We start from the raw sequence: 14,253 nt of genomic DNA, 5'->3' as shown, positions 1-14,253 counted from the left end.
ATAGCTGTAAGTAGCTACTGCAAAAACACTGTGGCAACAAGAAACAGCGCGGTTTGGGCAGCCTTTCAGACAGACCGACAGTGGTGCGAGCTGTGGTTCAGCCGGCCTTTGCCGCCCAGCTCTCCGGGCCAAACCGGGGAATGCCGCAAGCTCTAAGAAGTTAGGAGAGTTTCCTAAAAAGGGTGCCTGATAATATTTTACTGTGGAAAACCGGCCTCGTGGGTGCCTTCGAGACTCTGAGCCCGGCTTCTGACCGAGGCAGGCTTCGGACGGGGCGGGGGCGCGGAGCCGGCCGGGGGCAGCGCTCCCCCACCCTCCGCAGCGCTCCTCCCCGGGGCCGGGCCGCCCGGGGCCGTCAGCAGCCGTCGGGCCGGGCCGGGGCGGTGCCGCTGTAAGGCCGCTGCCAGAGCCGCCGCCCTGCTCTTCCTTTCTCTTCCCGCCCTGCCAGGAGCCGTGTCCGCCTCAGCCCCAGCCCCAGCCTCCCGCCGCGCTCTGGGCGCTTCTCGCCGGGCAGCGCCGCTTCCCTGACGGGCCGGGCCGAGCCGGGCGGTAGCGGAGGCAGCCGCCGATGGAGCACCAGCAACCGGGCGCCGCCGAGCGGGAGGCGGAGCGGGAGCGCGGGCGCTACGCGGAGCGTCGGGCCGTGGCCAGGGAGCAGCTGGCGCAGTGAGTCGGGGCCGCCACCGGGACCGGCACCGGGACCGAGCCCGGCCCGGGGCGGGCGGCGGGGAGCGGGGAGCGGGGCTCCGGGCGCGGCTCCAGTCGGGCCCTCCCCGCGCCGTGGGCTCCCTGTGGCAAAACACCGCGTGCTCGCCGCTTCTGCCAGCCCATAATAAGTCATCCGTGCGGCCGGCGTGGGCTGAGGGCCGCGCTTTGTCTTAGTGCTGGCACTGCGCGGAGGTGGCAGCTCGCTGCTAGCCGGGAAAGGCCGGACTCGTGCGGGCAGGGGGCTGACAATTGAGATGCTCAAATGGGATCGCTTACTCAAACCCATCTGCTGGTCGTGTTTGCTTTTGCTAGTACTGGCTTAACTGGGAAATTTCTCAGTGCTTCTTTATGCCAGAAGTCAACTCTGGCGGAAGGATTTGCAGCCACCACTTAAAAACCCGTGGTTGTATTTTGGTCCGATGCGCTACTTTCACTTCAAAATACCGGGCTGTTCCGTGCTCAGGTACCTGCAGACATGCAGGATCCCGACCTGCTCACGTCCCGGAATCCCCAGCCCACTTACTCCATTCCTTGCCTGTTTCAGAATACAGGAACACAAGCATCAGGCAGAGCTGGCCAAGCTGGAAACCAGAAGAGAAGGGGAAGAAATACAAAGGCTCAACCAGTTGTACCAACTGGAAATTCAGAGAGGAAGGGAAAATGAACAGGAGGAAAAACTTGAACTCCAGAGGCAGCATCATGTAAGTAACAGGAAGTCAGAGAGTTCGGTGCTTGCTTCACTGTAGGTGTCTAGAATGAAACAATTGTATTAGGGTGATGGATAAACGGGCCTGATGGCAACAGGAGGTTTGTTGGTAGCTTCATTAGCAGTGTTAAGTTGCATACCGATGTTGAGAGCTGCAGGATAGGCCTTTCTTTTGTCTGTTTTTGGGAAGGGCCTCTTGAAAGTCCTGATGTGACACCTGAACTTTAACTGGACTACAATGAAAAAGTCTGCTGTAGACATCAGGGAGTATTCTTGGCTTGATACCTGGATTTCGATTCCATGTACCTACTCTGTTTTAAGCCCATTTTTCCTGGTCAGGAGGAGGGAGTAGTCTGAGTCTGTGAACATGACTTTTTTTTTTTTTCCATGTCTTTCTCTTTCTGATTAGAGATGCTTAGAAAACTTGTGAAGACCTACTCACCACACCTATCTTTCCCTTCTCTGTACCTCCTTCCCCCAAGAGCTGCTTGAGATAATTGGGTCCTGATTATTCTCTTCCATCTGTTTCTGTTCAGTATCTTCTCCGCTAGTACAATCAAAGAACTGCTATGATAGTTTAGGCGTGAAGTCTCTGATAGATTTTTCTTAACCATTCAATATTTCTAAAATCTCATTCTGTGTGACAATAGTAGTTATTTTCTATTTAAACAGGAGCATGTAGCTGAACAGAAAGTAATTAAAGATGAAGAGAAACAAAGAGAAGACCAAGATGATGATCGGATTAGGGCTTACATTAGAGGAAAAGAAATGATGGCTGATCTGAGAAGAGAAGCAGATGCAGAGACCAGTAGGTAGGTTGAGGTATTTTCAGTGTTAAGATTCAACTTAATGTTGTGACAAATGTTACTGTGAATTTTTACATCAGCAAAATCCAAACTGATGCAAGAAGGTTTTCTGTGAGTAGAACTTAACAAAAAGTAGACAATTCAGCTGAAACCCTATGTTTTAGTAGAAATTGGTGCTGTGGGGGGTAGGTAAACTCTCAAGCCTTCAAGTTGCCTAGATGCTGAAATGCAAATCTCTGCATCAGTGTGTTGCCTGTCTTTCTCTGAGAAAGAAGGAACATGTTTGACTTAACTAGGCAACAGTATTAATATTCTTACAGTAATAGAAGAAATATTGTTTACTTGTGTAGCTGAGAGGGCCAATGCAACAAGCACCCTTTGCTTTCTGCTTCCAGCCAATGCTCCCAGCATTTGCCTGCAGTGACAGTGGGTTAGGTGGACTCCTCCCTGTGTGATCCATTTCACTATAGCGACAAAAAGCAAGCATGCCAAAAAAATAGGGAGTGCTTACTTGCCACGTCAGTAAAAGGATGTCAAAGAGCTGAATGGGTGGGCCTCTGTGGCAAGAGAAGATAGAAGGGTGGAAGCAGGATTGCTGGCTTTAGTTGGGGCAGTGCCTCAGATAAGCTGAGCATATATTGGATATGCTGGTATGTTATGGTAGCTCATGTTCTACTGCAGGCTAGTTCAAGAGCATCAGGACAAAGCTTTTCAACAACTAGCTGGACAGATGAATCAGACATTGAGGATGGAAGCTGAACGTTTTGCTCGAGGAGCTGCAGAGGTAGAAGACGAATACCAAATGAAAACCAAAGAGAGAGAAGCAAAAAATAAGGCTGCCATTGAATCTATTGCTGAACACAGAGCCACCGTGGTAAAAAAATAATAAATCATTCTTATCCCTCTTTCTCTCCTATCCTTCCAAATACCTTTTAGATACATTGTGGGTTTTAGCATAGCAATTGTTAGTGGGATGCTTGTGCATGTTCTCACTTAGCAGCTGCCTCTTACTTGCAACTTGCTTAAGGAGTTGGGTGTAAGTGGCACGTGGGAAGATCCTCTTGCAAGAGATCAGCATGCTGCATCAGGTCTGCTGACATCTTCCTGGGGTCCTCTCTCCCTCTCCCACCTCATGCTGGGCACACATCTGTTGGTGCTGCTGGAAACTCGGGGCTTGGACACTGGCCAGCTACGATGATTGTGCTTACCAGCGAGTGCTGATACAGGGCTGCATCATCATTGCTTTTGTATCTGGCCTGCAGAATGGCTGGTGGCGATACATGACTCTTCAAACTGGCAGGGTAGCTACTTGGCTAACCTCTCTTGTGTAAAATTCAGGTGAAGATGAAACTGGAGAAGGAGATAGAAGATAAAGCAGAAAATGAAAAAGAATGCCATGCATTCATGGAAAAGAACCGCATCTACTTGGAAGGGGAAGAAGCCAAGAAACAGAGACAACGTGATGCAAGTGTGGAAGTACAGAAGATTCAGCTCCAGCAGATGGTAAATAGAAGTGCTGCACCCTGTCAGCCCCTTCAGAAAGTAGCATGCATCTAAAGCAACAGTATGAGAGGCTGAGGGGCTAGGAGAGGAAGCATGCTGTGGTTTTTGTTAATCTTGTATGCTCTGCAGATGTTGGCATTGGGACCAGCCACATCTCAGCAGTGGCACAGAAGTCTCTTCTGGGCTTTCTCAACCCTTGTTGGTCAGGGAGGATGACCTGGAAGGGCAGGCGATAAGAGATCAGCCCTTAGCAGCTATGGCTTCAGGAGACCCCACTCAGGAATGCAGATCCCCCTTCTGCATTTGAATTTCCCCTGAGCTTGTGACCCCATTTTTCAAGTCCATGTGGCGTCACTGTCCCAGTGTGGGAGCTGGTCATACAAAGCCTTTCTTCTCAAGGGGTGTTGTATAAGGTAATGCTGTTTTTGTGGAAACTTGTTTGCATTTTTCCATGTCTTCTAGTGCTGAAAGTGATATGAATTCACAATACATGTTACAAAAGGTGTTTTAAAAAGCAAAGTAAAACAAAAAGCTTTGTTATTCTGTCTTCTTTCTCAGGCAGAAAAGAAGGCAAAAAAAGAGCAGGAAAAACAAGCGGATTTGGATTATGATGCTCAGAGAGAGGCTGCTTTTTGTAAAGAGCAAAAATTTTGGAGATAAAGACAGTAAGTAACTGAATGCCATGAACACACACAACTTTTATTATCCTGTCCAAATGTCCAAAGAGGGAAAACAATGTGGATGTGGGCTTTCTAAGCAGATTTTAGTTCTCCTTTTTTCTCTCTAAGATAGCACAGGATACTGTCAGGACTCAGCTGAACTACTGCTTCAGAAAATTCTGAAAGAACATGGAAGCTATGCAGTAGGGATGTTGTGAAATATCAGCTAGTGACCTACAAATTTAGTTTCAGTTAAATAGACACCTGTAGAAGTGGAGAAGTAAATCTACATAAAATATACATTAAAATAAAAAGTGTATGAGGGGAAGGTTGGTTGGTATAACACTATCCCCACTCCTCCTTACAAACGTATATGAGCTCTCATCTCACTCACGCTGAGTGAATGCTTGGAACTGTGTGGGAGTGCTGCAGCTTGCACGGCCCTCAAAGCCCTGCCTGAGAACAGGGCCAAGACTTCCTCAAAGCTGGCACAGACCCAAGGGCTGTCTCAAGTGCTCAGACCTGGTGTGGTGTGGGCTGCTGAGCCGTTTTTGGACAGCAGTGCCTGGCTAGGTGCAGCTGATGCTCTGTACCCACTTCAATTAGCGTGGCCCAAACAGGCCCTGTTTGTGGACCGAGGACCCTGCTACTGAGAACTTGACGCGCATGCATGTCTGGGGCAGCTTGCCCAGAATAGTGCTCAGCTGGTGTTGCGGCTCAGTACCCATCCTGGTAGGAGCACATCTTGAAGTTTTATCCAAAAGGATCTAGTTTGTGATCACTCCAGAATGTGAACAAAAGCACAGTAAGTAGGAACAATCAAGACCTATCTCAAACTCTCTTCTGATCTGAACAAATGCTAGCACAGCTGCACTATTAGCTAAAAGTCATGCAGGGTTCTTTCCAATTATATTTGAGTAATTGACTTGAGTGGAAATTATTTTTTAAGAGGGCATGGCAATTAGTTTCTGAAATAGTCTCTAAATTCTTTTTTTTCACTAATGAAAAATTTATTTCCCTTCTTTCTGAGCCAGTGCTCTTTTATTACTTCAAACTCTTTCCAGCAAGCAAACAATGCAAACTTTTATTAAAGCTTTTGGATGGCAAAGCTGAAGCCTTAAGAAGAATCATTGACTACAGTAAGAGTTATGCTGGAAGTCTGCAGAGCTTGATAATGCTCCAAATGCATCGCTAAGTGAACATTTGCATGTGCTGACCACTGTGTAATTGGTGAGTTAAATGGGTCTTAGTCTACTTCCACAGCAGCAAGAAGCAAGGTGGATTGCAGCCTCACTTCCTGCTCAGCTTTTTAAAGAAAAAAGCCCTGTTCTGTAGATTGCATTCTAAATCTACAGCCTGCTTCCACGGGCCTTATACCCCTTTCACTTTGAGCATCTACAGAAATACCAAACTCAGCCACCAGGAAACAATTCTTCCTTTCACTATACATAAAGTGAAGTAGGAATCCTGTGTATTTTCTAAATGCACTAAGTGTTGATTCATTTGACCACGTTCAGCACGAAAAAAAAGGGCATGAATTGATCACATACTACTGACTTCCAAAGATACATATGCTTTGTGTGCTTGCTTTAAATGACTAACTCTAGTTGGTGATCCCTGTAAAACTGCAAAGAAGTGTTTTTAGATCATGGACTTAACTTGAGGTTCTAGAATTTTTAGTGACAAAACATTTTGGTAACATTTCATTGTTCTTCACAGTTTTCCTTCCTGAAAAGCAAGAATGGAAAGCCTCTTGCAAGAGTAATACAGAAGACTTAAGTCAGTTTTATGTTTGATGTGTTGAAGAACACAAAGGAAGAAAAAAGGACTGGGAAGAAACTGAGAGAACAGCTCCTTGTGCAAGTAGAAACATGAAAGCTATTGAACAGCCTGAGATAAGAAATAAATGAAACTAAGAAAGCTGGGCTTGTTCAGTCTGCCAAGGAGGCAGCTAAGGATCTAGAACAGCCTGCAGCTGGTTGAAGGGTAGTACAAATACAGCAGAGCCAAACTCATCTCAGTAGCATCAGGTGATTGATATAGCACAGTAATGTGGGAGATCAGATAATGTCATGAAAATTCCCCTTTGGCCAGGAACATGGTCACTGGCCAAAAAGGTGGTAGTCCTCACCTGGGAAGGCTCTGAAGATGTAGCATGTAAGGCAGGAGGCTGACCACCAGGGGTACTTTTCAGCCACTATTTGAAGATGGTAACAAAATGCAGGAAGATAAAATACAGCTGGTAAGAGAGAATCTGCAAAGCAGGACGTACTCTACTACCTAGTGTCATTACTGGTAGGGGCTATTAGCTGAAGTTTTAACTAACAGCTATCAAATCAGAATATGCTCTGAGAAGTGACTATTAAACTTGAATTGGGTTAACATCTTACCCTCTCTGGTGGGGTGCTGGCTTGCTTCGGGTTATAGCATGTGTAATTTCATAGGTAGTGGTCTTATAAGAAGGCTAGGATCTTAGAAATGCAAGTCTCCTTGGGGGACTGAACCAGATACCTTAAATCCCACTGCCTTTTTTCCAAACCTGTCACTCAACTCTGTGGAAATAAACTGGCAACTTATGTGTGAAGACATGAGCTTCCAGGGTCAAGCATGATGTTCTCAACAGTACTACAACTCTGATCACTGCATAGCTATTAGCAGTATTGACTCTCCAGATTTAATGCAATTCTGACATAGGAAATGGAAGAGAAGTTTTCAAAAATGTCTCGTCCTAGGTTGGTGTGACTTTGCTCACAGTGCAGTTCTTCACTGTCAGGTACCATTCCGTAGGGTAGAGTTACTAGTTCCATTCAAGTTCTTGAATGTTACAGTCTGCTACTGCTCAGCTCAGAGGAAGATTGAAGAGGACACAACTGGAAATATTCTACTGCTGAAGAGTAGAGTTGACAGCATGGGGTGATTAATGACTGACATTTTCAGGTGCCAACAGAGACTGACTGTTACTCCTGAAACCATTTTCTAAATCTCTGTTGGTTTTAGGCCAAAGAACTCATTCTGTTTTATTTTTTTTTTTCCCAGAGTCCTGTTACTGACTCACATGTTTGATATCTCTTGAAATAGAAGAAAGATATAAATAATATGCAATTTTCTTCCTTGTTCTTGGCAATGCAGCCTTGTCTCTGATGAATTCTCCTTGTTCTGGCAGTGCCATCTATCTAGTCGTTCCCTTGGCATTCTTGCAGCACCGTCAGTACAATCTAAGCTTTTAAGTTTAGTCTATTGTGGCCTTCACAATTAAGAATGAGAGCCCACAAAGGAAATATGTGCTAGACACCTAAGGAGAAATGTGATTCAAACCCACCATTTAATCTGTTAAACCAATCTTTAAAAAGATCAAAAACAGCCTTAAAGCGTAGTTGTTCATAGCTGCTTGATACTATCTTGTATAAGCCAGAATGGTAGTGTTGTTTTTGTCTCAGTTTCTTATCTCCAATACATTATCCAGAGAAACGTACAATTCCTTTATATACTGAAGGCCTCATGCATCATAACTGCAGGCCCAATGAAATTAAATACTAGATAAGTTAGTAATTTTTCCCCTTCCAAATGAGTAGCACTTGATTTGGCCTGTTTTGGTCATATTTTTTTTTCCTTTTAAAAGAGGTAAAGCCTCGCCCATGGCAACATTTACTGGAAGTAAGCAATAGTTACTGTGCTGACCAGAGCCAGGATCAGGCTACCAAGATCTAAAAACTACACATCCTGCAACTGATACAGTGAAAGGGGGAAAATGAAGCCATTACTGCTTTAGGATGATTATTGTTTCAATTACAGCCCCTCACTTAATTTTTCATTGAATAAGGATTACTAATGACAAAGGAGGACTTAACTCTGTTTCTTTCTTCTTCAGAAATCCATCGGACAAGTACAGAAGCATCCACTACAGAATAAGAAGCTAGCCACGATCTTCTAAAAACCCACGTGCCTGTAGAAAATCTATCGGTGCCTAATAGCTGAAACTAACTCTGGAATATGGTGGAAGGCATGCAGTTGGCCAGGATCTGCCCATATCCAGCTCAAGTACCATAGCTACAGCTATACAGCAAATACAGTATTCTTTTATGAAGCAAAGCAGTAGATTCACTTTCTAGGAAGTTAAGAGGTAACAACCTACACATGTATCTGAACACTTGTGATGTTGGATGTGCTGTACTCCTTGAGTGTTACTAAACCTCAAAGCTTAATTAAAACTTTACATTTTGGCTTTAAAAAATCAGCAAATAATAAAATTAAGTAAATTGTTTAAAATAGTAGCAGTAATACCAATGCTGGGTGTGTTTCTTCTTAACAGTTTTCTACTTAATTTTACTGTGGAGAATGCAATGGAAAACAGGAAGCCTACATTACCAGTGGCTGAATCTCTACTCCTTTCTAGGAAGGAGGTGCCTGCAGCAAGGCCGTTGTCTGTCTAGCACTCAAGTTTCTTAATTGACTGTAGGAAATGCAAGAAAGGTACAGTATGCTTTTCTGCAGTTTCCTAAACAGTGCTGCTGGCACAGCCAGGTTACTAGGAGGGGATACTGGTCTAGGGGCCCTTGTGATCAAAGCTCATCCCTGTGCTTGGTTTTAAGATGTCTGTCAGCTGTCCTATTGCTGTATTTAATTTCATAACATCAGACAGATACATCTCCTGTAAGTGGTGAGAACTATTCTGCCTCACAGACCCATTCCCAAAAGAATGTATTGAAATACAAGATCAGAAGTGTGAAAGTAGGAAAAACATGATAGTAAGACAGTAGATCAGTTTCATTACACAGCTGCATTCATGTTAGAGTGTGAATAGCCTGTCATTTGTCAGTCTGTAGTGGAATTGCAGTTTTCTATAACTCATCCAGTTTAGCATGGAACAAAAACCTGAGTATTCACATCTTCAGTAAGACTGTATAAATCTTGGCTCAACTGGAGAGTGTTCTGATGCTAAATCACAACAGCCTGTGAAGTGTAAAAATACTAAAACCACTTTAAAATGCTCAAGCACATTTAAATGCACCAGTTAAACCACATGAAGTAGAAATGAACAATACTCTTAGTTACATACATGTACAGAAGCTAAGTAATACTGTAAGAGGCACACTTTGCAGATATAGTGACTATATTAACATATGCAAAAATATATTACTGGAAAGTAATGAAATGCACAATTTGTGGATTAAATTGTAAGGGTTAATTCTCCCAGTTGAGAACTACAGGTTACAAAATGTTCAAGGGACAGATTTCCATATACTTCATGAAGTACTATGTGCACATCACTACTTAAATAATTGACCACAATTCTTTTAGCTGGTGAAGGAAATCAGTTACTACCGAGTTGATCTTACAAGAGATTATAAACAGGCCTCAATTCCTTCAAATCCTTCCACCCATCCTTTTAATTACCAGTTCTTGATTAGTGACACAGTATGTTTTTATATACAGTTACAGGCATATATACAAGACAGGCAGAAATGACTAACTGCCAAAAATAGGAAGTTTACTTAAGGGCTTTACTTGTTGCAAAGTTTCTAATCAAAGTCAGGGTGCTGTATTAGTTCAGTTTAGCCTATTTGATTATTTTGTTAGAGCTTTTATGAATACAAAAATGTTTAAAATCAATCAGGTATAGATGTGTGTTTAAGCTACCTAACATCTGTCCTCTGAACTTGTTCACGTTAACTGCCTTACTCATTTCACATGAACAATTACTTTGATTATGAAAGGATATACCTTTACCTTAGCATAGTTTTACTATCCAAACTCTCCATTTGATTACTGAAATTAAACTTACTTTGATAGCATAGCTTTTTTAAGTGGATATTACTTTATGCTTCTATTATGGATTACAAGTTTTGTTACAGCAATGTTCCTAATGTGAGTAATTCAAAGGTAATAAGTACTACACTAAAAGTACACATGCAACAAAATGGAAAGCTTAAGTTTTATGCTAGGAAACTGCAGAATTATACCAAATTCAAATTTTGCAAAGTGCCGAGTTCACAGGGATTGTGATAACGCACTTTCTTGAATAATTTGGTTAAATGCTGCGTAAGGAAAGTTACTATTTCCAGCAAAAGGAGGAAAGCAGCAGATAAGAGTTCTTAACATTTGCATCACATCAGCTCTAGAAAAATGAAGATTAACTGTGTCACTCCAAGTGGGTTGACCAAAAATTAACTTATGGGTACCACTGAAAAATACTTGAGCCTTTTCTCATAAAGTTATTCAGGTATAAAAGGGAAAAAATGATTTAAAATAAGGGTTTTTGATAAAGCATAATAATTACCTTCAGGCTTCCTATTTTAAGTCCCAAAAGCAGGGCTACACGTTTTTGCCAGTCAGTGAAGCGATGAGTCTACTATGCCCAAAAATACTTTATTTGCTTCAGTAAAGCAACAAAGAAATCAACAATTCCAGGAAAGAAAGATGAAGGACTGCTTCTTTTATGTTTACATTAATCTAAAATTCATTTGCCAGGCTAACACTATTACAAATCAGACATTGTTCAGTGGAACACAGCAAATTCTTCCAGGCATCTGACAAAGATCACTGCAAGAGAAGTCTACAGTGTGGGATTTCAGTAGCAAGTGAAAAGTTTCAGGATAAAGTTTTATCAACGAAATAGAACAGAGGTAAAATTTAACTGTTAGCCTTTGAAAAATCAAAAGAAAAAAAAACATGAACTGAAGTCCAATGTGCCACCCAAAGAATTATCAGACAGCAGTACATCTTTAACAGCCAGTAGTGTCTACACAACCTTGTTATCACCAACCACCAAGAATTTGTGCTTCAGAGCTGATGGCAGTAGCCAGAAAATCCATCAAATACGGTCTGTTTCTGGTTAAGTTTGCAAGGCTCTTACCAATACAATATTCTTCAGCATTTTACATACATATAGGCTGTAACGTATTAGTAAAGTGTCAGTTTCTGTTGCCAGTATGACAGAGAATACGTGTCTAACCCTTGGAGATTATTTCATGTCAGTACATTCACTTTAACCATATACTTGCAAAGTTCACAGTGCATTAAAACGCATTATGCATTAAAAGGTCGGTTTTGGGGTGCTGACAGAAAAAACTGCCTTCCAGATACAATGCCACCACCACCCACAAGAGATGATAACCACAAGCATTGTTTTCATCACCTCCAGTAAATGTAAGTATTGCTTTGAAATACGCTCCCCGTTCTGTTCTCCAAGCCAAAGGCCAATAACCTGTGACACTGCAGCCAAAGATGGCACTGAGCTCCACGCTGACCAAACACAGTTAGCCTGAGGCTGAGAACAGGATAACTCTGCCACTGAAGGAAGAAGTGGTTCCGGCAAAGAAAGAACCACATGCTCACAAGGTGGAAAGAGCTCAGCGGTGCTTGGGGACATCTTTCAGTCCAAAGGACCGTGTTTCAGTCCCACTGAATTTGTACCAGCATACTCATTTTCTGGATAAAGAAAAGCACAAATCTGGCACATCCTCCCTCTTACAAGACCACAACTGTTGTATTTCAATTTTAGCAAATGGAAGCGATCAGCACTAAAACAACTCGCCAAATACAATACAGACAAAGCATGCATACATCAGGAGTTTAACTGTATCCCACCATGTGCAATTAAAAGTGCCCAACTTCTTACACGCTGCATTAAAAATAAAACGAGCTTTGCACGACTTACTCAGATGAATTTTAACCTGCTATGAAAGAATTAGAGCTCACTTGATCTGTACAAGTAGTTTACTGAACTATAATGAGGAAACTAATCCATATTGAAGATATACAAGTGCATTTTTTGAAACAACTAGTTACAGACAGCTGCAAACTACAACTGAATAGTCTCCATTTCAAAATTTTAATTCAGTACATTCAAGACTTTGTAAACCATTACAGTTTTGTAAATTATCTCATATGGATTTCCTTATTGCTGACTGGTTTTATTTTTACCCTTTTCTACAGCAGGAGTTGATATAGTTAGTTGAGGGTTGTTGTTTACAGACTTATATGGCCTTCAGTGGTATTGGCAAGAATATTCTCAGTAGTGCAAACATACCTCTCAAGTAATATAAAGTTGGCTTTTTGTGTGTAGCAGCTCCACAAAAAAAGATGAAATTCTACTGCAGTTTTTAAATGAGACTCTGAAGCACACTGCATGCATAGTGCAGTGTAAATGCACTGAGGAAGCCTTTGACCTGCCATACAATTCTCTTACACCTAACTTTTTAACACAGCCCTCAAGATTGCGCTAGAGCTTCCGAGTCCAGAGTTGCTACACACAGAACAGGTCCACTACAAGTCTTCCATTCAGTCATGTAAGCCCTTTTAAGTAACAGCCATGTCATCTACCCAAGAAATGCTTGTGAAATATTTTTGCATGTTCTGCACAGAATTGCAACTGCAATACAGAATACATACAAAAACAGAAAAAAAAGTTTATAGCCCGTATTTGATAATGTTACTTTTCAGTAGAAGAGCTTGTGGCACTAACTTCTAGTTTTTTCGTTCTGTTAAAGGGTTCCTCAACGTTATTCACAGTTCTATATTCCCTTTTGCTTTCAATACATAAATATCTGTTATTTTCCTTCAGAACAACTGTTGGATCACAATACCAAGCCAAGTTCAGCAATTCTGCTAATCTGCTGTGGACACACAAAAATCATAAAGTGGGTTATAATATTACAAAAATAACGGCAAAGATGGTAAAAACAAGTTATAACCAAACAATCAAAAATACTGCTGTAAAATCAACTGAAACATTGTTGTACTTGGACACAGTTTACATTAATGCCCATCACTTTAGAAATTAACATTTGCCAGCCTTCAATGCAAGTAGTTCCAAGGGCTTAAAGAAGCGTTGGGGTTTGTACCAAATCTGCCCTTTCAGCCCACTATAGTTATACCAGCTGCTCTTGGGTATCACACATGTGGGCAGTACTGTAGCAACACAAACCAACTTCCTTCTCTTGTATATGAAGGTATGATGGCAAGAAAAAAAAAAAAACAAAACAGAGTAAGGTCCTATAGGCAGAACAGGAAAGCAGAAAAGGGAGGGAATTAGTTTGAGGAAGGCACACATGTAGAAGACGTGGAGGAATTCACAATACAGTCTTTATAATGTGGGGATTTAAGGAAGAAAGCAAATCTTGGTTTAAAAAATTTAAGGGACTGTCTTAACTGCAATTGTTTCCCCATTAACTGTTAAGCAACAAAAATAGGAATGATTTGCTGGTTCCTTGTTCTGATCAGTGACTACCACTTCCAAGAGGTGAAGACACACCTTATGAATTCTCGTCACTGTTTCATCTCTGCACATCCACTAACTAGTGACTGAAGCAGGGCAGTCAGAGCATCCAGGCTCAGTTTTCCACAGTAAACAAAGATGAAAGCGTGGAACAGAGAAAGGGAGGTTACAGAAAATTATGTAGATGAGCACTTCAAAAAATAATTTTTCTATAGAAATATTTAGGGAAAAGAAAAATCTCAAGCGTAGATGGCTGCCTTAAAACATGAATGAATTCTACTGTTGATAGTGAGAAAAGTACTAATAGTGAAGATTTAAATAAATTATCTCACTTGGTGATTAAAAAAAGTAATTTTCCTCCCAAAATAAGTAATTTCTTTAGGATTTGTACCTACTGAATTACAGATATACCAACACTGGAATGATGGACCTCTTGCAAAAACCTCCTAGCTTTAAGATGACACAGTATACATGCAGCTTTCTTCACACATGAAGAAAGCTTCCTCACAGGCAGTCATTGTTTGCATCAGACTAAGTTCATCAGGTAGAAACTAAATATGGCATTGAAGGTACCTTCCCTAGCTGCCAACACACAAGAAGGATACATAAAACAATGAAGTATTTAAAACACAGCACACTGTATTACACATAGAA

At 41.9% G+C, this 14,253-nt stretch overlaps 1 protein-coding gene across 6 annotated transcripts; it reads left to right on the top strand.

Moving 5' to 3' along the window:
- The first annotated feature begins 340 nt into the window (after positions 1-340).
- On the top strand, positions 341-8,650 carry LOC101794797 (cilia- and flagella- associated protein 210). Of its 6 annotated transcripts, none has more exons than XR_005267109.2 (7): positions 341-666; positions 1,253-1,409; positions 2,087-2,226; positions 2,902-3,094; positions 3,559-3,723; positions 4,282-5,612; positions 6,102-8,650. XR_005267109.2 is itself a non-coding variant. In XM_027461462.3 (7 exons), the coding sequence occupies exons 1-6, from the start codon at positions 569-571 to the stop codon at positions 4,381-4,383; spliced, it is 855 nt and encodes a 284-aa protein (XP_027317263.2). In that variant the 5' UTR covers positions 341-568; the 3' UTR covers positions 4,384-4,388; positions 6,102-8,650. The 6 variants fall into 6 exon arrangements, 4 of the variants coding, with proteins under 4 accessions (XP_027317263.2, XP_027317260.2, XP_038038237.1 ...); XR_005267110.2 differs by having other exon boundaries at positions 4,282-6,412; positions 8,251-8,650; XM_027461462.3 differs by having other exon boundaries at positions 4,282-4,388.
- The last annotated feature ends 5,603 nt before the right edge of the window (positions 8,651-14,253 follow it).

The sequence above is a fragment of the Anas platyrhynchos genome, chromosome 7, assembly GCF_047663525.1.
Source record: "Anas platyrhynchos isolate ZD024472 breed Pekin duck chromosome 7, IASCAAS_PekinDuck_T2T, whole genome shotgun sequence".
Classification (NCBI taxonomy): Eukaryota; Metazoa; Chordata; class Aves; order Anseriformes; family Anatidae; genus Anas; species Anas platyrhynchos.
Note: the sequence above shows the minus strand (reverse complement) of the source record. Positions and strands in the feature narration are given on the sequence as shown.

Coding starts and splice junctions, on each gene's coding strand:
- LOC101794797 (XM_027461462.3), top strand. CDS start 569: ATGGAGCACCAGCAACCGGGCGCCGCCGAGCGGGAGGCGGAGCGGGAG. Junction 1,410..2,086: donor AACTCCAGAGGCAGCATCAT/GTAAGTAACAGG, acceptor CTATTTAAACAG/GAGCATGTAGCTGAACAGAA. Junction 3,724..4,281: donor AGATTCAGCTCCAGCAGATG/GTAAATAGAAGT, acceptor CTTCTTTCTCAG/GCAGAAAAGAAGGCAAAAAA.